Here is a 22460-nt window from a genome sequence, read left to right as displayed (position 1 = left end):
GGTGGACGTGTGAGGAGGGCACTCCAGGTGGACGTGTGAGGAGGAGACTCCAGGTGGACGTGTGAGGAGGGGACGCCAGGTGGACGTGTGAGGAGGGCACTCCTGGTGGACGTGTGAGGAGGAGACTCCAGGTGGACGTGTGAGGGGGAACTCCAGGTGGACGTGTGAGGAGGGCACTCCAGGTGGACGTGTGAGGAGGGCACTCCAGGTGGACGTGTGAGGGGGAGACTCCAGGTGGACGTGTGAGGAGGAGGCGCCAGGTGGACGTGTGAGGGGGCACTCCAGGTGGACGTGTGAGGAGGAGACTCCAGGTGGACGTGTGAGGAGGGTACGCCAGGTGGACGTGTGAGGAGGGCATTCCTGGTGGACGTGTGAGGAGGAGACTCCAGGTGGACGTGTGAGGGGGCACTCCAGGTGGACGTGTGAGGAGGGCACTCCAGGTGGACGTTTGAGGAGGGCACTCCAGGTGGACGTGTGAGGAGGGCACTCCAGGTGGACGTGTGAGGAGGAGGCGCCAGGTGGACGTGTGAGGGGGAGACTCCAGGTGGACGTGTGAGGGGGCACTCCAGGTGGACGTGTAAAGGGGGCACTCCAGGTGGACGTATGAGGAGGGCACTCAAGGTGGACGTGTGAGGAGGAGGCGCCAGGTGGACGTGTGAGGAGGGCACTCCAGGAGGACGTGTGAGGAGGGCACTCCAGGTGGACGTGAGAGGAGGAGACTCCAGGTGGACGTGTGAGGAGGGCACTCCAGGTGGACGTCAGAGGAGAAGACTCCTGGTGGACGTGTGAGGGGGTCACTCCCGGTGGACGTGTGAGGGGGAGACTCCAGGTGGACGTGTGAGGAGGAGGCGCCAGGTGGAGGTGTGAGGGGGCACTCCAGGTGGACGTGTGAAGGGGCACTCCAGGTGGACGTGTGAAGGGGGCACTGCAGGTGGACGTGTGAGGAGAAGGCGACAGGTGGACGTGTGATGAGGAGACTCCTGGTGGACGTGTGAGGAGGGCACTCCAGGTGGACGTGTGAGGAGGGCACTCCAGGTGGACGTGCGAGGAGGGCACTCCTGGTGGACGTGTGAGGAGGAGACTCCAGGTGGACGTGTGAGGGGGCACTCCAGGTGGACGTGTGAGGAGGGCACCCCAGGTGGACGTGTGAGGAGGAGACTCCAGGTGGACGTGTGAGGTGGCACTCCAGGTGGACGTGTGAGGAGGGCACTCCTGGTGGACGTGTGAGTAGGAGACTCCAGGTGGACGTGTTAGGAGGGCACTCCAGGTGGACGTGTGAGGAGGGCACTCCAGGTGGACGTGTGAGGAGGAGACTCCAGGTGGACGTGTAAAGGGGGCACTTCAGGTGGACGTAAGAGGAGGGCACTCCAGGTGGACGTGTGAGGGGGGCACTCCAGGTGGACGTGTGAGGAGGAGACTCCAGGTGGACGTGTGAGGGGGCACTCCAGGTGGACGTGTAAAGGGGGCAGTCCAGGTGGACGTGTGAGGAGGAGACTCCAGGTGGACGTGTGAGGAGGGCACTCCAGGTGGACGTGTGAGGAGGGCACTCCTGGTGGACGTGTGAGGAGGAGACTCCAGGTGGACGTGTGAGGAGGGCACTCCAGGTGGACGTGTGAGGAGGGCACTCCAGGTGGACGTGTGAGGAGGGCACTCCAGGTGGACGTGTGAGGGGGGCACTCCTGGTGGACGTGTGAGGAGGAGACTCCAGGTGGACGTGTGAGGGGGGCACTCCAGGTGGACGTGTAAAGGGGGCACTCCAGGTGGACGTGTGAGGGGGGCACTCCAGGTGGACGTGTGACGAGGAGACTCCAGGTGGACGTGTGAGGAGGGCACTCCAGGTGGACGTGTAAAGGGGGCACTCCAGGTGGACGTGTGAGGAGGAGACTCCAGGTGGACGTGTGAGGGGGGCACTCCAGGTGGACGTGTAAAGGGGGCACTCCAGGTGGACGTGTAAGGGGGGCACTCCTGGTGGACGTGTGAGGAGGAGACTCCAGGTGGACGTGTGAGGGGGGCACTCCAGGTGGACGTGTAAAGGGGGCACTCCAGGTGGACGTGTGAGGGGGCACTCCAGGTGGACGTGTGAGGAGGAGACTCCAGGTGGACGTGTGAGGAGGGCACTCCAGGTGGACGTGTAAAGGGGGCACTCCAGGTGGACGTGTGAGGATGAGACTCCAGGTGGACGTGTGAGGAGGGCACTCCAGGTGGACGTGTGAGGGGGCACTCCAGGTGGACGTGTGAGGGGCACTCCAGGTGGACGTGTGAGGAGGGCACTCCAGGTGGACGTGTAAAGGGGGCACTCCAGGTGGACGTGTGAGGAGGGCACTCCAGGTGGACGTGTGAGGAGGGCACTCCAGGTGGACGTGTGAGGAGGGCACTCCAGTTGGACGTGTGCTGAGGGCACTCCAGGTGGACGTGTGAGGAGGGCACTCCAGGTGGACGTGTGAGGGGGCACTCCAGGTGAACGTGTGAGGGGGGCACTCCAGGTGGACGTGTGAGGAGGGCACTCCAGGTGGACGTGTAAAGGGGGCACTCCAGGTGGACGTGTGAGGAGGGCACTCCTGGTGGACGTGTGAGGAGGGCACTCCAGGTGGACGTGTGAGGGGGCACTCCAGGTGGACGTGTAAAGGGGGCACTCCAGGTGGACGTGTGAGGAGGAGACTCCAGGTGGACGTGTGAGGAGAGCACTCCAGGAGGACGTGTGAGGAGGGCACTCCAGGTGGACGTGTGAGGGGGGCTTTCCAGGTGGACGTGTGAGGAGGGCAATCCAGGTGGACGTGTAAAGCGGGCACTCCAGGTGGACGTGTAAAGGAGGCACTCCATGTGGACGTGTAAAGGGGGCACTCCAGGTGGACGTGTGAGGAGGGCACTCCTGGTGGACGTGTGAGGAGGAGACTCCAGGTGGACGTGTGAGGGGGGCACTCCAGGTGGACGTGTAAAGGGGGCACTCCAGGTGGACGTGTGAGGAGGGCACTCCAGGTGGACGTGTAAAGGGGGCACTCCAGGTGGACGTGTGAGGAGGGCACTCCTGGTGGACGTGTGAGGAGGAGACTCCAGGTGGACGTGTGAGGGGGCACTCCAGGTGGACGTGTGAGGAGGGCACTCCAGGTGGACGTGTGAGGAGGAGACTCCAGGTGGACGTGTGAGGAGGGCACTCCAGGTGGACGTGTGAGGAGGGCACTCCAGGAGGACTTGTGACGAGGGCACTCCAGGAGGACGTGTGATTAGGGCACTCCAGGTGGACGTGTGAGGGGGCACTCCAGGTGGACGTGTGAGGGGGGCTCTCCAGGAGGACGTGTGAGGAGGGCACTCCAGGTGGACGTGTAAAGGGGGCACTCCAGGTGGACGTGTGAGGAGGAGACTCCAGGTGGACGTGTGAGGAGGAGATTCCAAGTGGACGTGTGAGGGGGCACTCCAGGTGGACGTGTGAGGGGGGCACTCCAGGAGGACGTGTGAGGGGGGACACTCCAGGTGGACGTGTGAGGGGGGGCACTCCAGGTGGACATGTGAGGGGGGGGCACTCCAGGTGGACGTGAGAGGAGGAGACTCCAGGTGGACGTGTGAGGAGGGCACTCCAAGTGGACGTGTGAGGGGGGCACTCCAGGTGGACGTGAGAGGAGGAGACTCCAGGTGGACGTGTGAGGAGGGCACTCCAGGTGGACGTGTGAGGAGGGCACTCCAGGAGGACTTGTGACGAGGGCACTCCAGGAGGACGTGTGATTAGGGCACTCCAGGTGGACGTGTGAGGGGGCACTCCAGGTGGACGTGTGAGGGGGGCTCTCCAGGAGGACGTGTGAGGAGGGCACTCCAGGTGGACGTGTAAAGGGGGCACTCCAGGTGGACGTGTGAGGAGGAGACTCCAGGTGGACGTGTGAGGAGGAGATTCCAAGTGGACGTGTGAGGGGGCACTCCAGGTGGACGTGTGAGGGGGGCACTCCAGGAGGACGTGTGAGGGGGGACACTCCAGGTGGACGTGTGAGGGGGGGCACTCCAGGTGGACATGTGAGGGGGGGGCACTCCAGGTGGACGTGAGAGGAGGAGACTCCAGGTGGACGTGTGAGGAGGGCACTCCAAGTGGACGTGTGAGGGGGGCACTCCAGGTGGACGTGAGAGGAGGAGACTCCAGGTGGACGTGTGAGGGGGGCTCTCCAGGTGGACGTGTGAGGGGGAGACTCCAGGTGGACGTGAGAGGAGGAGACTCCAGGTGCACGTGTGAGGAGGGCACTCCAGGTGGACGTGTGAGGGGGGACACTCCAGGTGGACGTGTGAGGGGGGGCACTCCAGGTGGACATGTGAGGGGGGGGCACTCCAGGTGGACGTGAGAGGAGGAGACTCCAGGTGGACGTGTGAGGAGGGCACTCCAGGTGGACGTGTGAGGGGGGCACTCCAGGTGGACGTGAGAGGAGGAGACTCCAGGTGGACGTGTGAGGGGGGCACTCCAGGTGGACGTGTGAGGGGGAGACTCCAGGTGGACGTGTGAGGAGGAGGCGCCAGGTGGACGTGTGAGGAGGGCACTCCAGGTGGACGTGTGAGGAGGGCACTAAAGGTGGACGTGTGAGGAGGAGACTCCAGGTGGACGTGTGAGGAGGGGACGCCAGGTAGACGTGTTAGGAGGGGACGCCAGGTGGACGTGTGAGGAGACTCCAGGGTGGACGTGTGAGGAGGAGGCGCCAGGTGGACGTGTGAGGAGTAGGCGCCAGGTGGACGTGTGAGGAGGGCAGACCAGGTGGACATGTGAGGAGGGCACTCCAGGTGGACGTGTGAAGGGGGCACTGCAGGTGGACTTGTGAGGAGAAGGCGCCAGGTGGACGTGTGAGGAGGAGACTTCTGGTGGACGTGTGAGGAGGGCACTCCAGGTGGACGTGTGAGGAGGGCACTCCAGGTGGACGTGCGAGGAGGGCACTCCTGGTGGACGTGTGAGGGGGAGACTCCAGGTGGACGTGTGAGGAGGAGGCGCCAGGTGGACGTGTGAGGGGGCACTCCAGGTGGACGTGTGAGGAGGGCACTAAAGGTGGACGTGTGAGGAGGGGACGCCAGGTAGACGTGTGAGGAGGAAATTCCAGGTGGACATGTGAGGAGGAGACTCCAAGTGGACGTGTGAGGAGGGCACTCCAGGTGGATGTGTGAGGAGGAGGCGCCAGATGGACGTGTGAAGAGGAGGCGCCAGGTGGACGTATGAGGAGGAGGCGCCAGGTGGACGTGTGAGGAGGGCACTGCAGGTGGACGTGTGAGGAGGGCACTCCAGGTGGACGTGTGTGGAGGGCACTCCAGGTGGACGTGTGAGGAGGGCACTCCAGGTGGACGTGTGAGAAGGAGGCGCCAGGTGGACGTGTGAGGAGGGCACTGCAAGTGGATGTGTGAGGAGGGCACTCCAGGTGGATGTGTAAGGAGGTGTTACGGACCCGAGTCCAGCGTCCGAGCACGGAGCAGTGACGACCACGCCATCTGTGGGTCAGCTCCCGAAACCCCCTCCAAATGGACGACGCCATCTAGTGAGGACGAGATATACCGGCCACAGGGGCTGGTTTCCCACCTTGATCAGCTAGTAACGTAGCCGCTGCTGACCTTTGGTGAGGTGACGCTTAGACAACAACGCCATCTATGGAGTGGATAGGTGGGCGTTTGTGTCTAAGCCTGTAAGTGAGGTGCCCTAGGGTGTCCCTAGTACTGATGACGTGTCTGATTACAGAGTCGACCTGGGAATGCTGTAATGAATGGTGGATCAGTCTACCCAAGGCAGCCGTAGTATCTCCACGCATTTGCTGCAGAAGCTGTGAGTCACCCCCCGGATGAACACTGTTGTGTTAGCCTGCCTGTGAGGTGGCAGAACCAGGGATTGTCGTACCCGGGGCTGACTGGTGGAGAAAACTAGCCAATGGGGTGTTGTGGTGAGGAGAGTGATCTGTGGAATCACACGAGGCTCCTGCCTAGGGCTCGCAACCCTAGTATCGGTCGTGGAGTGGCCTACACAGCGTAGCTGATTGGAACCTGCCAGCTACAGGCTGGATTTGTGGTTGAAGGCCTCCACGACGGTGCACCCAGTGGGACTGTGATTTGGCTGGACTGTGGCCAGGGTAGACTCGTCTAGAGAATCTGAGGATCCATCGTGAGGCCACGAGAAGAGGACCAGGGCTACTCATCGTGAGCACCGTGGAGCATCCCGTGTCTTCAGAGGAAGACAAGTTATTGTAAGTAATAAGTGTAGTAATAACAACCCCGCGTGTGACTGTTTTATATATTTATTTATGGTGGTGGTGTAATAATATATTGAAATCAGTGCAATTGTATCCCTTCCCCTATAATTTACTTGCGTTACGGAACACACCCCTTGAAAGCCACTACTAACTTGGGGCCGGATACCCAAACTCTAATAACATCAGAGAAAGAACCCAGTTGCGACCCAATAGGGCCGTAACAAGAGAAGACTCCAGGTGGACGTGTGAGGAGATTCCCGGTGGACGTGTGAGAAGGGCACTCCAGGTGGACGTGTGAGGAGGAGACTCCAGGTGGACGTGTGAGGAGGAGACTCCAGGTGGACGTGTGAGTTGAACATGCTCACTCACACACATAATTTCACTGTGTCTGTTGTTGAACATTGTTCACACATTGCTTGCAGTCATAATGCTTGCAGTCATAATGCTTCACAAATACGTTGTTTGCAGGTAAAATATGCTTAAAGATAATGGATATGAGTCACAAGAATTTGTATGATTTTACATTAATAACTTCTCCCAATATTAACAAAACGTCATTGATTAACTATGTCTTGGAACGAGAGCCAAAGCTCAAGAACTACATCCTAATATCGAGCTTAGTCAGTTACTTGATAATTGCCAAGATTTGTGATAAATATGAATTATGTAAAGAATAACTGATGTGAAGTACATTCCAAGAATTAAGGCATAAACTGTCCCCATTCAGTCCTGTCACTTCCATTTTTCGGTATTTTATTTATAGATGTTAATCAACTCAGGTGTAGAGGGGGTATATCATCTCAAACCTTGTCTTCTCTGTCTCACTCTCATTATATATTCTTATTCTTCTCTCTTCTCATTAGCTTATGTGCAGATAATGAGATGGGCCTGTCAATTCTTCTTACTCCACTAATTGCAATTAAAACCTCTTATCAAGTGTACAGTTAATACCTCATTCCAAGTGTACAGTTAATACATCTTCTCAAGTGTACAGTTAATACATCTTCTCAAGTGTACAGTTAATACATCTTCTCAAGTGTACAGTTAATACCTCTTCTCAAGTGTACAGTTAATACATCTTCTCAAGTGTACAGTTAATACCTCTTCCCAAGTGTACAGTTAATACCTCTTCCCAAGTGTACAGTTAATACATCTTCTAAAGTGTACAGTTAATTCATCTTCCCAAGTGTATAGTTAATAAATCTTCTCAAGTGTACAGTTAATACATCTTCCCAAGTGTACAGTTAATACATCTTCCCAAGTGTACAGTTAATACCTCTTCCCAAGTGTACAGTTAATAAATCTTCTCAAGTGTACAGTTAATACATCTTCCCAAGTGTACAGTTAATACCTCTTCCCAAGTGTACAGTTAATACCTCTTCCCAAGTGTACAGTTAATAAATCTTCTCAAGTGTACAGTTAATACATCTTCCCAAGTGTACAGTTAATACCTCTTCCCAAGTGTACAGTTAATACATCTTCCCAAGTGTACAGTTAATACATCTTCCCAAGTGTACAGTTAATAAATCTTCTCAAGTGTACAGTTAATTAATACATGTTCCAAAACCTCTTAAAAGATAGTCAACTAGGTGAAGCAGAAGATTTGAGCGTGCGGACGCTGCCGCTAAGGACGCTATCCGCACTGGTAATGTAAGCATTCGGTAGCGAGGTCCACGGTTGTTCAATATCCTCCCAGCCAAGTATAAGAAATATTGCCGGAACAACCGTGGACATCTTCAAGAGAAAACTAGATAAGTTTTCTACAAGAAATGCAGGACCAGCCGGGCTGTGGTGTTAATATGGCCTGCGGGGCGCTCCTAGCAACAGCCTGGTGGACCCAGCTCTCACAAATCTCTTCTTCGCCCCTAGCCTCGGGCCGGGCTTGGGGCGAAGAAAAACTTCCAGAACCCCATCAAACAGGTATCCAGGAGGCTTGACCTAAAGAGTAGGTCAAGCCAAATGGAGATTTGTTGGTTTGTAATATGCTTTCGTTTGTAAGAGTTGAATGCTCTAAGGCCCTTAACCTACTTAAAGTCTTGCTCCATACTTCTTGGGGAGCGGATAGGCGCACGTTCCTCTCTTTGCACTCCTCTCTCGTACTGTCTAAACTCGATTATGGTTGCCCTGCTTACTCGTCTGCGTCTCCTTCTACTTTTCGCCGCCTTGATGCTTTGCACCATACTGGGTTGTGCCTCAGCTCTGGTGCCTTTCGTTCGAATCCTGCCTTCAGCTTGTACGTTGACACTGGCTTCCTGTCTCTCTAGGATTGCCGAGATCGCTACTGTCTTCACTACCTTGCGTGGTCCTTACAATACCCTCACTCTCGCCTGTGTCGTGCTTTGACTTCCCCCCCCCCCTACTGTAGTTTCTGTTCCCCTTCGCCATCTCTCTCTTTCTGTCCGGTTGTATCGCCTGAAACATTCTCTTTCGGTTAGTATTACTAATATTTTTCCTCGTGTTGTTCCGTCCTTGTCCCCGTAGAGGGTCCCCCTTCCTCAATATTGCAAATCCCTGATCCACATCACTAAAGCTTTTACCCCTCCTACAGTTCTGAAACGTCTTTTCCTTGAACACTTTTCTTCACATTCCCGCTTCGTTTCCATCTTCGCCGATGGGTATAAGTCTGCAGACGGTGTAGGCTACTCTGTTCTTTTTCTGACCACACCTATATGTGTCACCTGCCTCCGGAGACTAGCATCTTCACGGCAGAACTTTATGCTATGCTCTATGCTCTTCGTCTCCTGCTTTCTCCTTGTCAATCTTCCTTTGTGGTTGTAGTTGACTCTCGCAGTGCCCTCATGGCCCTGGAGTCCTCTAATTCAGTCCATCCAGTGGTAGTTGAGATTCAACATTGGCTGTTTCCTATTTCCAGTAGATTTAAGACTAGAGTTTTGCTGGTTTCCCAGCCATATTAGTGTCTCTTTAAATGAGCGTGCGGATGCTGCCGCTAAGGAAGCTGTCTGCACTTGTCCCATCTCCCATAAAGGTGTTCCTTATTCCAACTTTTACCCTGTTATTAATTCCTCCATCCTTGCCCGTTGGCAGGGTTGTGAGTCTGGAAACACAAGTCATATTCGCAGTCTGTGATCCAGCGGCTGGTGTCGCTGACAAATACTGATCGTTCGACCTGATATCGTTTTAGGTAGCGGAGGGAGATGTACTCTTTGTTGAGCAATCTCGTGGCATTATGTAGCGAATTCACGCCATTTTCATCCATATAATAGAGCACCAGGTCTTCGCCTACATGACGGATGTCGGCTGGCGTTGTGTAGGAGAAGGTCTACGTTGTGTCTGTAGAAGTTCGGTCGCGGTGTTTTATCGGGCAGTCAGGAAGAAGACCCTGACCTTGATTTTATGGCATTTGGGGTGCATGGTAGCGTCCCTGTGTGCCAGTACCACCCCCTCTACGAGTCGCAATGGATTTCAGAATTGACGTGGAGTAAGTCACTCAGCGCTCTACCCAGCAAGACTCATAGCATGAAGAGGCCCTCCTTCTTCTCCCTAGTATGTTCAGGCAGAAAGTGGGGCTGACCTCCTATTACAATGCACCTTACCTACTGTCACCCTCTAAAGACTGCTGCTGCACCGTCCGTTCACCTCGCTCCATCGACGATCAGTTCCCATCCTCCTGTTTTGGTAGTACTTATAGTAACAATGAGGATCCTAATATATATACCTAATATATATATATATGAGGATATAGTAACAATGAGGATCCTAATATATATACCTAATATATATATATATGTACAACGAAATTAGAACGTAGAAATCTGAACTACTGAGAGTTACGGCCCTCTCGGGACGCAACGGGGTTCTTACTCTGATGTTGTTAGAGGAAGTTGTATCCGACCCCAAGCCAGTAGAGGCTTTCAAGGGATGCGATCCGTGACGCAAGTAACTTAAAGGGAGTAGGGAAAGAAAGCTAAGAACTTAATATTATAATTTTCACCATCACCGATTAAATATATATAATAAAAGAGTGCACAAGGGGGAGGGGTATTACCACTTTACAAGGGGATTAATCCACAATCGATGTCTTCTGCTGAAGACGCTGGTGCCATAACTCTCTGTGCCGAATCCTTGGTGCTCTCTTCGTGGCCTCACAATTAATTCTCCAAAGAAGTGGAGCCTACCCTGGCCACAGGTCAGCCAAACACGGGTCCACTGGGGGCACCGCCGTGGAGGCCGTCAACCACACGTCCAGCTGGTCTGCTGGCAGGTTCTGAGCCCACAAGGCTGGTACGGCCACTCCACGAACGATAAAAGGGGAACGCCCTAGACAGGAGCTTCGTCTGACACCACAAGTCACTCTCCTGTCTTCAGTACCCCAGTGGATGATCGTCTCCAACAGTCGGTCCCGGGTAAATCCTTTTACTGCCACTCCACTGGCAGGCTAACACACCACAGTGTTCTTCCGGGGGGGGCGACGTCACAACAGCTGCAGCAAGGTTCAAGGTATGGAGACTGGCTGCCTCGGGTAGACTGACTCCACTTCCATCACAGTGGTCCCAGGTCGGCTCTGTAAGCAGACACGTCATCAATAACCGGGACACTAATACACCTCACTTACGGGCTCGGGCACAAACACCTGACGTATCCAGCCCATAGATGGCGCTGTCGTCGGAGCACCACTTCACCAGAGGTCAGGAGCGGCGGTGTTGAGCGCGGAACCAGACTGGAAACTGGTCCTCGAGGCCAGTACACGCTGTCCTCACCAGGTGTCGTCGTCCGTTTGGCGGGGGTTTCGGGAGCTGACTCACAGATGGCGTGGTTGTCACTGCTCCAGGCTCGGACGCTGGATCCGGGTTCGTAACATTGAGTTAGACAAACCGGAAAACTATTTTTTTCTTGTGTTGCTTTAACAAACTAAACTAACCTATCTTAACCTCCCTAGGCCTAATCCACGATATATGAGGCCTAATATAGTACATATATGTGTGTTATACTAGACTTAGGATTATTTAATTTGGAGTTTTAGCTTCTTTTATTTTAAAAGAATTCCTTACTAGTCAGTGTACTAGTAAAACTAAGAACGTACGAATTTTGACTTTTGACAATTGTCACAATAGGTACTATCAAAACGGGAGGATGGGTTGCATATATAGTTGTGTCTAGAAAAGGTAATGAATGCTCATTTTCTTCTAGGAGGTAAATTTATGATTGTTGTGTGTCATATTTGTCCATGTAAAGAAATTGTGTAAGTTCTGTCTACCTCCAACAATTATGCCAAATATATCTTTAATATAGCTGAAATACGCTAACAATCCTTGCTGTCTTCTGTGTCTCTCTGTTTCAAAAGCTGAATGTATAAACATTTGTACAGCAGTCGACACTGCTTGAGGCGCCTATGGCAGTACCTTAACCTTTTCTATATGTTTCATCAAAGCTCAAGCTGGGGTCCCGCATCACATGTAGACTGGCCTCTTCCAAAAGCATTTATTGTGGGCGGGCATCGTACTCCGGCCTGCCTAAGCTCGTACTTAATTTTGAGGTTATTACTATAAAAAATGCTACTTTTACTGTAAATCTTTCAAAAAAACTTGCGGCCTCCCTTTGCAGTATGCTGGGGTACAGGAATCCCATTAAATGAGAAAGCCAATGAAATTGCTAAACTAGCAACTCACAAATCAGTGATATATGACACTCCAACTCAGACTAGAATACATAAAAAACACAATCACCAAAAAATTAGCACACCTCAACAAAGCCCATCTACACCAGAGAGTAGCAGAAGGTTCGCCCTCTGCAATATGGTATCTTCAGGCTACCAAGTAAAAAGGTTAAATATCCCAAAAGGAATCTACAGGGAAGTAGCAGTTCGGTTATATAGACTACGTCTAGGTTACAGATGCAACTGGTAGATTGGTGAACCCTGACAGAAAAAATGCATCTTCTGCCAAACAATCCCAGAAAAGTCACTACTTCACTATCTCCTGGAATGTGAAGCAACCAACGACCTTAGAAGAGCTTTAAGAGTCCCTGAATCTTGCACTAACCACCCTGAAGCCATCAACACTGCCACTCATCTGGTCAAAATAGGTGACTGTCAAGCAGTATCCTTCCACACGATAGCAACCACATAGTAAGGACTGGCGATTTAAACGCAAGTACAGCACATATATCTTTTCACGACCAAAGATCATATTCACTCACAAAAGTCAACCACTTACGGACTATTCATGCCCGTGCCACTTCGTGGGTGGCTTAACCCTTCATCAATCAATCCTCTCTTGTCTGTATTACTTTATAATGTTGTGAAACACGAAAACGTTTGGAGTTTTCGTTTCATTTTTTCCAACGAAAATTATTTTCCTACTAATTCCTAGGAAATAATACATGTATATAGAATTAAAGTTTTACAATATTTCTTCGTAAAAAATATTACTGTTTTGTAAACAGAGTAAGTCCTTAAAACTAGACATATATAAGTACTATCAATTAGCTAAAATATACTTATTCAAATTGTTTCTTCCGTTGTTTTTTAAATTATTGTGTAAACAAATTGCATTATATGCGAAAGCAAAAACGTGTAGTCATAAAGAAGGTGAAACACAAAATCCGAAAATGTTTGTGTGATAGTTGAAGACGAAGGTAGCATCCCCAGGAGAAGTGATGGCCCTGGATGCTGGAAGCTTGGCTCTGGCATCTCCTGCCTCCTGCTGGGATGAGGCCCATCACGCACACTAAGACTCAGTCACTGTCGAGCCGAGGCCCGCCACACCCTCACTATACCGTAAATTACCACATTTGTATGAGAAGTCGGGGCTGGGAGGTAAAGAAGTGAGCTGGAAGGAACTGGAGATTGTTGGCGTGGTGGAGCAGTGTTTTGTGTGTGTGTACTCACCTATTTGTAGTCACCTATTTGTGCCTGCAGGATCAAACATTAACTCTGGGATCCCGTCTTTCGAGCCATCGGTTGTTTACAGCAATGACTCGGGTAATATTTCCCTATCATACTAGTTTTAAAATTATGAATAGAATTTGCTTCCACAACCTGCTCCTTAAGTGCATTCCATTTTTCCACTACTCTCACGCTAAAAGAAAACTTTCTAATATCTCTGTGATTCATCGGAGTTTCCAGCTTCCACCCATATCCCCTCGTTTTGTTAGTATTCCGAGTGAACATTTCGTCCATGTCCACTCTGTCAATTCCCCAGAGTATTTTATACGTTCCTATCATATCCCCCCCTCTCCCTTCTCTTTTCTAGTGTCGTAAGGCTCATTTCCTTCAGGCGCTCTTCATACCCCATCCCTCGTAACGCTGGGACGAGTCTCGTTGCAAACTTCTGAACTCTACCAGTTTCCTTATATGCTTCTTCAGATGGGGACTCCATGATGACGCAGCATACTCTAAGGCTGGCCTCATGTAGGCAGTGTAAAGTGCCCTAAATGCCTCCTTACTTAGGTTTCTGAATGATGTTCTAACTTTTGCCAGTGTAGAGTACGCTGCTGTCATTATCCTATTTATATGTGCCTCAGGAGATAGATTAGGTGCTACGTTCACTCCCAGGTCTCTTTCTCGGGTCGTCACAGGTAGGAAGTTACCCTTCATTGTGTACTGTCCCTTTGGTCTCTTATCACCTAGTCCCATTTCCATAACTTTACATTTGCTCGTGTTGAACTCCATTAGCCATTTCTCTGGCCATCTCTGCAACCTGTTCAGGTCCTTTTGGAGGATCATGCAATCCTCACCTATCACAACTCTTCTCATCAACTTTGCGTCATCCGCGAACATCGACATGTAGGACTCTACTCCTGTAAACATGTTGTAAACATATATTAGAAATAGAATTGGTCCCAGCACTGATCCTTGTGGTACTCCACTCGTTACTGCTCGCCAATCCAACTTCTCTCTCCTTACCGTAACTCTCTGGCTCCTTCCTGTTAGGTAGTTCTTTATCCATGCTATGGTCATTCGTCCCACCCGTGCCTGCCTCTCGAGTTTAAATAACAGTGTCATGTGCGGTACTGTATCAAAGGCTTTTTGGCAGTCCAGAAATATGCAGTCTGCCCAACCTTTTCTGTCCTGTCTTATCCTCGATATTTTATCATAGAATTCCAAAAGTTTGTTAGGCAAGATTTCCCTTTCCAGAACCCATGTTGATGTTTGTTTACAAACTTAACGTTCTCTAGGTGTGCAATCAGTCTTTGCCTAATTATTCTTCAAGTATTTTACAGGGGGATGCTTGTCAGTGATACTGGTCTATAGTTAAGTGCCTTCTCCCTATCACCTTTCATGAAAATCGGTACAACATTTGCCCCTCTTCCAGCAATTGGGCAATTCTCCCGACAAGTGATTCATTAAAGATCCTTGCCCGAGGCCCGCGGAGGGCCTGCGCTGCCTCTTTTAGTATCCACGTTGAAACTTTGTCTGTCCAACCGCTTTAGTTACATTCAGTGTTATCAACTGCTTCATTACCTCCTCTGCTGTCACGTGTATATCTGACAGTCTTTCATCTAGGGTAATCTCTTCTAACAATGGGAGCTGCTCAGGCTCGGTTGTGAACACCCCGTGTAGACTGGCATTCAATGCCTCGCAGATTTCCTTGTCACTTTCTGTATATGCCCTCTCTATTTTCCTTAGTCTTGTCACTTGATCGTTCACCGACATTTTTCTTCTTATATGGCTGTATAGTAATTTAGGTTGCTTTTTCGCTTTGATCGCAATATCGTTCTCAAAATTTATTTCCGATGATCTTCTTATGTTAATGTAATCGATCCTAGGTCTGTTGCATCTGATCCTGTTGTCCTCTATCCTTTGTCTTCTGTATTTCCTCCACTCCCTCCTGCTGCTCATTTTTGCTTCCTGACACTGTCTATTAAACCATGGATTATTATATTCCCTCTTACTTTTTTCCTTTACTGTTGGTATAAATCTCTGGTAGTGTGTGTGTGTGTGTGTGTGTGTGTGTGTGTGTGTGTGTGTGTGTGTGTGTGTGTGTGTGTGTGTGTACTCACCTAGTTGTACTCACCTAGTTGTGTTTGCTGGGGTTGAGCTCTGGCTCTTTGGTCCCGCCTCTCAACCGTCAATCAACAGGTGTACAGATTCCTGAGCCTATCGGGCTCTATCATATCTACAATTGAAACTGTGTATGGAGTCAGCCTCCACCACATCACTGCCTAATGCATTCCATTTGTCAACCACTCTGACACTAAAAAAAGTTCTTTCTAATATCTCTGTGGCTCATTTGGGCACTCAGTTTCCACCTGTGTCCCCTTGTGCGTGTTCCCCTTGTGTTAAATAGACTGTCTTTATCTACCCTATCAATTCCCTTGAGAATCTTGAATGTGGTGATCATGTCCCCCCTAACTCTTCTGTCTTCCAGCGAAGTGAGGTTTAATTCCCGTAGTCTCTCCTCGTAGCTCATACCTCTCAGCTCGGGTACTAGTCTGGTGGCAAACCTTTGAACCTTTTCCAGTTTAGTCTTATGCTTGACTAGATATGGACTCCATGCTGGAGCCGCATACTCCAGGATTGGTCTGACATATGTGGTATATAATGTTCTGAAAGATTCCTTACACAAGTTTCTAAAGGCCGTTCTTTTGTTAGCCAACCTGGCATATGCTGCTGATGTTATCCTCTTGATATGAGCTTAAGGGGACAGGTCTGGCGTGATATCAACCCCCAGGTCTTTCTCTCTCTCTGACTCTTGAATTATTTCATCTCCCAAGTGATACCTTGTATCTGGTCTCCTGCTTCCACCCCTATCGTCATTATATTACATTTGCTTGTGTTAAACTCTAACAGCCATTTGTTCGACCATTCCTGCAGCTTGTCCAGGTCTTCTTGAAGCCTCAAGCTGTCCTCCTCTGTCTTAATCCTTCTCATAATTTTGGCGTCGTCAGCAAACATTGAGAGGAATGAGTCTATACCCTCTGGGAGATCATTTACGTATATCAGAAACAGGATAGGTCCAAGCACAGAGCCCTATGGGACTCCACTGGTGACTTCACGCCATTCTGAGGTCTTACCCCTCACTATAACTCTCTGCTTCCTATTGCTTAGGTACTCCCTTATCCACTGGATCGTCCTACCAGTTACTGCTGCCTGTTTCTCCAGCTTATGCATCAACCTTTTATGGGGTACTGTGTCAAAGGCTATCCGACAGTCCAAAAAAATGCAGTCCGCCCATCCTTCTCTTTCTTGCTTAATCTTTGTCACCTGATCGTAGAATTCTATCAAGCCTGTAAGGCAAGATTTTTTCTCCCTGAACCCATGTTGATGGGTTGTCACGAAGTCTCTTCTCTCCAGATGTGTTAATAGGTTTTTTCTCACAATCTTCTCTATCACCTTGCATGGTATACAAGTTAAGGACACTGGCCTGTAGTTCAGTGCCTCTTGTCTGTCACCCTTTTCAAATATTGGTACTACATTAGCAGTCTTCCATATTTCTGGTAGGTCTCCCGTTTCCAGTGACCTACTATACACTATGGAGAGTGGCAAGCAAGGTGCTCCTGCACACTCTTTCAATACCCATGGTGAGATTCCATCCGGCCCAACAGTTTTTCTCACATCCAGCTCCAATAGATGCTTCTTGACCTCATTTCTTGTAATTTCGAACCTTTCCAAGGTTACCTGGTTTGCTGCCACCTCTCATAGCGCCGTGACTTCTCCCTGTTCTATTGTAAAGACCTCCTGGAACCTTTTGTTGAGTTCTTCACACACCACTTTGTCATTCTCTGTGTACCTGTCCTTGCCCACTGTAAGTTTCATCACCTGTTGTGTGTGTGTGTGTGTGTGTGTACTCACCTATTTGTGCTTTCGGGGGTTAAGCTCTGGTTCTTTGGTCCTACCTCTGAACTGTCAATCAACTGGTGTACAGATTCCTGAGCCTTCTGGGCTCTATCATATCTATATTTGAAACTGTGTATGGAATCAGCCTCCACTACATCACTGCCTAATAAATTCCATCTGTTAACTACTCTGACACTGGAAAAGTTTTTTCTAACTTTCCTGTGGCTCATTTGGGTACTCAGTTTCCAACTGTGTCCCCTTGTTCGCGTACCACCCGTGTTAAACAGTTTAGGTTTATCTACCCTGTCAATTCCTTTGAGAATTTTGTAGGTAGTTGACCAGACCACACACTAGAAAGTGAAGGGACGACGACGTTTCGGTCAGTCCTGGACCATTCTCAAGTCGTTCTTGAGTCTTGAGTCGATAGTCAATCTATCGACTTCAGAATGGTCCAGGACAGACCGAAAAGTCGTCGTCCCTTCACCTTCTAGTGTGTGGTCTGGTCAACATACTTTAGCCACGTAATTGTGACTCATCGCCTGCATTTGTAGGTAGTGATCATGTCTCCCCTTACTCTTCTGTCTTCCAGTGGCGTAAGGTGAATTTCCCTCGAACTTTCCTCGGAACTCATGCCTCTTAGTTCTGGGACTAGCCCAGTGGCATACCTCTGAACTTTTTCAAGTTTCGCATTGTGCTTGACAAGGTACGGGCTCCATGCTGGGGCCGCAAACTCCAGGATTGGTCTTGCATATGTGGTATATAAGGTTCTAAATGATTCCATACACAGGTTCCTGAAGGTTGTTCTGATGTTAGCCAGCCTCGTATACGCCGTAGATGTTATTCTTTTGATGTGGGCTTCAAGAGACAGGTTTGGTGTGATATCAACTCCCAGATCTTTCTCTCTGTCCGTTAAATGAAGGACTTCCTCCCCCATTCGTATTCCTGTGTCTGGCCTCCTGTTTCCACTGCTTAGTTTCATTACCTTACATTTACTCGGGTTGAACCTTAATAGCTATTTGTTGGACCATTCATTCATTCTGTCTAGGTCATCTTGTAGCCTCATACTATCTTCCTCCGTCTTAATCCTCCTCATAATTTTTGCATCATCAGCAAACAATGAGAGGAATGATTATATACCATCTGGAGGATCATTTACATATATAAGAAACAGTATGGGTCCAAGGGCTGAACCCTGCGGGAGTCCACTGGTGATGTCTCGCCAATCTAAGACCTGGCCCCTCACAGTGACTCGCTGTCTTCTGTTACTTAGGTACTCCCTTATTCAACGTAGTACCTTCTCTTTCACTCCTGCCTGCATCTCTAGCTTTCGCACCAGTCTGTGGTGTGGAACTGTGTCAAAGGCTTTCTGGTAATCTATCTAGTTTGGATTGCCAAACCAAACCAAATTGACTGGTTTGGATGACTCACTTTATCTGGATTGTGTGATTCTAACAATCACACAATCTTCTGTGTTTGTGTGTGTATACTCACCTAATTGTACTCACCTAATTGTGCTTGCGGGGGTTGAGCTTTGGCTCTTTGGTCGCGCCTCTCAACCGTTAATCAACTGGTGTACTGATTCCTGAGCCTACTGGGCTCTATCATATCTACATTTAAAACTGTGTATGGAGTCAGCTTCCACCATATCACTGCCTAATGCATCATTCCATCTGTTAACGACTCTGACACTGAAAACGTTCTTTCTAACATCCCTGTGACTCATTTGGGTACTCAGTTTCCACCTGTGTCCCCTTATTTGCGTACCACCAGTGTTGAATGTGTTGAATAGTTTGTCCTTGTCTACACTGTCAATACCCCTGAGGATTTTGTAGGTAGTGATCATGTCTCCCCTTACTCTTCTGTCTTCGAGTGTCGTAAGGTGCATCTCTCGCAGCCTTTCCTCGTAACTTATGCCTCTTAGCTGCGGGACTAGTCTAGTGGCATACCTCTGAATTTTTTCCACCTTCGTCTTGTGCTTGACAAGGTACGGGTTCCAAGCTGGGGCCGCATACTCCAGAATTGGTCTTACATATGCTATGTACAAGGTTCTGAATGATTCCTTACACAGGTTCTTGTATGTTGTTCTGATGTTAGCCAGTCTCGCATAGGCCGCAGACGTAATTCATTTTATGTGGGCTTCAGGAGACAGGTTTGGTGTGATATCAACCCCTAGATCTTTCTCTCTGTCAGTTTCATGAAGTACTTCATCTCCCGTTCTGTATCCTGTGTCTGGCCATCTGTTTCCGCCGCTTAGTTTCATTACTTTGCATTTACTTGGGTTGAACTTGAGCAGCCATTTGTTGGACCATTCATTCAATCTGTCCAGGTCATCTTGTAGCCTCCTATTATATGTGTTTGGTCCCGCCTCTCAACTGTCAATCAACAGGTGTACAGGTTGTGTGTGTGTGTGTGTGTGTGTGTGTGTGTGTGTGTGTGTGTGTGTGTGTGTGTGTGTGTGTGTGTGTGTGTGTGTGTGGGTGTGTGTGTACCCACCTAGTTGTACTCACCTAGTTGTGCTTGCGGAGGTTGAGCTTTGTCTCTTTGGTCCCGCCTCTCAACCATCAATCAACTGGTGTACAGATTCCCGAGCCTACTGAACTCTATTTTTTTTCCAGGAATAGTCCTGCGCGGGCCCTAAGCCTCTGGCTGGCCCACTAAGTGCTGCTTGTTCTGTTTTACTTGGGCGGAGTATGAGTATTAATGACTCGTATGGTCGCTTCAGTAAAATTTTGCCATATGTGTTTAACATGGGCTCTATCATATCTACATTTGAAACTATGTATGGAGTCAGCCTCCACCACATCACTTCCTCGTGCATTCCATTTATTAACTACTCTGACACTGAAAAAATTCTTTCTAACGTCTCTGTGGCTCATCTGGGTACTAAATTTCAACCTGAGTTCCCTTGTTCTTGTTCCACCCGTGCTGAATAGTTTGTCTTTGTCCACCCTGTCAATTCCACTGAGAATTTTGAAGGTGGTTATCATGTCTCTCCTTTCTCTTCTGTTTTCTAGGGACGTGAGGTTCAGCTCCTTTAGCCTATCCTCGTAGCTCATCCCTGTCAGTTCCGGGACGAGCCTGGTGGCATACCGCTGAAACTTCTCTAACTTTGTCTTGTGTTTAACTAGGTACGGACTCCAGGCTGGAGCTACATATTCCAGGATTTATCTGACATAAGTGGTATACAGGGTTCCTGAATGATTCCTTACACAAGTTTCTAAAGGCAGTTCTTATGTTGGCCAACCTAGCATATACCGCTGCTGATATTGTGTGGATTTGGTTCTCTGGGGACAGGTTCGGTGTGAAATCAACCCCTTGATCTTTCTCTCTATTTGACTCTTGTTGGATTTCACCTCCCAGATGGTACCTTGTGTTCAGCCTTCTGCTCCCTTCGCCTAATTACATTACTTTATACTTTCCTGAGTTGAACTTTAGCAGCAATTTTCTAGACCGTTCCTCCAGCTTGTTAAGGTCATCCTGTAGTCTCTGTCCATCTTCATCCGTCTTGATTCTTCTCATAATTTTTGCATCGTCAGCAAACATTGAGAGGAATGAGTCTATACCCTCTGGAAGATCATTTACATATATTAGAAACGGGATGGGCCTAAGCACTGAGCTCTGAGTACTTGCTTAAGTACTCCCTTATCCACTAGAGCACCTTCCCTTTTACTCCTGCCTGTTGCTCCAACTTTTTTAACAGCCTTTTATGGGGTATTGTGTCAAAGGCTTTCTGGCAGTCCAGGAAAATGCAGTCTGCCCACCTTTCTCTTTCCTGCCAAATTTTTGTTACCTGGTCATGGAATTCTATTAAACCTGTGAGGCACGATTTACCATTTCTAAACCCATGTTGGTGGTGTGTTACAAAGCTATTTCCTTCCAGTTGCTCTACGGCCATTTCCTCACGATCTTCTCCAATCACTCTGCATGGTATTCAAGCTAGGGAAACTGGCCAGTAGTTCAGTGCCTCTTGCCCGTCACCCTTCTCGTATATTGGGACTACGTTAGCTGTCTTCCAACTTTCTGGTAGGACTCGTGTTTCCAGTGACCTATTATACATCATATAAAGTGGCATACTCAGTGCTTCTGCACCTTCCTTTAGTATCCATGGTGAGATTCTGTCAGGCCCAACAGATTCGTCACATTCAGCTCCAACAGATACCTTTTGACCTTATCACTGGTGATGTCAAATTCCTACAAGGCTACTTGGTTGCTTGTGTGTGTGTGTGTGTGTGTGTGTGTGTACTTACCTATTTGTTCTCACCTATTTGTGCTTGCTGGGGTTGAGCTTTGGCTCTTTGGTCCCGCCTCTCAACTGTCAATCAACTGTTGTACAGATTCCTGAGCCTACTAGGCTCTATCATATCTACATTTAAAACTGTGTATGGAGTCAGCCTCCACCACATCTCTGCCTAAAGCATTCCAACTGTTAACTACTCTGACACTGAAAAAGTTCTTTCTAACGTCCCTGTGGCTCATGTGGGTACTCAGTTTCCACCTGTGTCCCCTTGTTCGTGTACCACCAGTGTTGAATAGTTTATCCTTGTCTACCCGGTCGATTCCCCTGAGGATTTTGTAGGTTGTGATCATGTCTCCCCTTACTCTTCTGTCTTCCAGTGTCGTAAGGTACATTTCTCACAGCCTTTCCTCGTAACTCATTCCTCTTAGGTCTGGGACTAGTCTAGAGGCATACCTCTGAACTTTTTCTACCTTCGTCTTGTGATTGTCAAGGTACAGGCAGTAGTAGGGATGACAGTCCAGCATCCCTTTTTTTCGGGAAAAGAGGACGCTGAATTGTCGGGGGTTCCAGGTAAATTGGACCTGTCACTGATGTGGAATTAAAGAATTCTTATAAGAAAAATAATTTCTGAGATCTTAGAAGTTTGTTAAAAGTTCTTATTGGAGAAAATAAGTAAGAAAATCTTATAGAAAAATTCAAGGGCTAGTCACCGATACGCTGCAGGGGTTCCAAGTATGGACAATTCTTGTATGCTTTTAAAACCGCAGATTTTTTCGAAGACCATTTTTAGATAAAGTATTCATAAAAGTTTGTTAAGAGTTCTCATCAGAAAATAGTTTCATAGAAGTTTGTTATAAAAGTCAGGGTAAAGTTGGCTTTCGTATTACTGAGAATAAGGAAAACAGACATCTTAACAGTAAGTTTTTGTTTTTATATGCATTTACGGGTGTTTCACCTGTAAAGACCAAAAATTAGCCAGAGTCCAGTTTAAACTCAAAATCAATCTGAGTCCAATTAACAACAGAAAATTAGTCAGAGACCAGTTCATGCCGAAAATTCATCACGGTCCAGTTGTAGACAGAAATTCGTCAGAGTCCAGTTTAAGCCTGAAAAATTAACAGAGTCCCATAAAGACCGAAAACTCATCAGAGTCAAGTTGTAGACCGAAAATTATTCAGAGACCATTTGATGACCGATTTTCTTCAGAGTCCAGTAAAGACCGGAAATTAGTCAGAGACCAGTTTAGAGCTCGAATATCATCAGAGTCCAGTAAAGACCGAAAATTAGCCAAAGT

At 49.1% G+C, this 22460-nt stretch overlaps 1 protein-coding gene across 1 annotated transcript; it reads right to left on the bottom strand.

Annotated features, from left to right (window-relative positions):
- Positions 1 to 616: 616 nt before the first annotated feature.
- LOC138370922 (uncharacterized) lies at positions 617 to 20472 on the bottom strand. Its single transcript, XM_069335585.1, has 3 exons — positions 20338 to 20472; positions 4628 to 5340; positions 617 to 1058 (listed from the first exon to the last, which is right to left on the bottom strand). The coding sequence occupies exons 1-3, from the start codon at positions 20470 to 20472 to the stop codon at positions 617 to 619; spliced, it is 1290 nt and encodes a 429-aa protein (XP_069191686.1).
- Between the last annotated feature and the right edge of the window lie 1988 nt (positions 20473 to 22460).

This window comes from Procambarus clarkii, chromosome 34 (genome assembly GCF_040958095.1).
Source record: "Procambarus clarkii isolate CNS0578487 chromosome 34, FALCON_Pclarkii_2.0, whole genome shotgun sequence".
Taxonomy (NCBI): Eukaryota; Metazoa; Arthropoda; class Malacostraca; order Decapoda; family Cambaridae; genus Procambarus; species Procambarus clarkii.
Note: the sequence above shows the minus strand (reverse complement) of the source record. Positions and strands in the feature narration are given on the sequence as shown.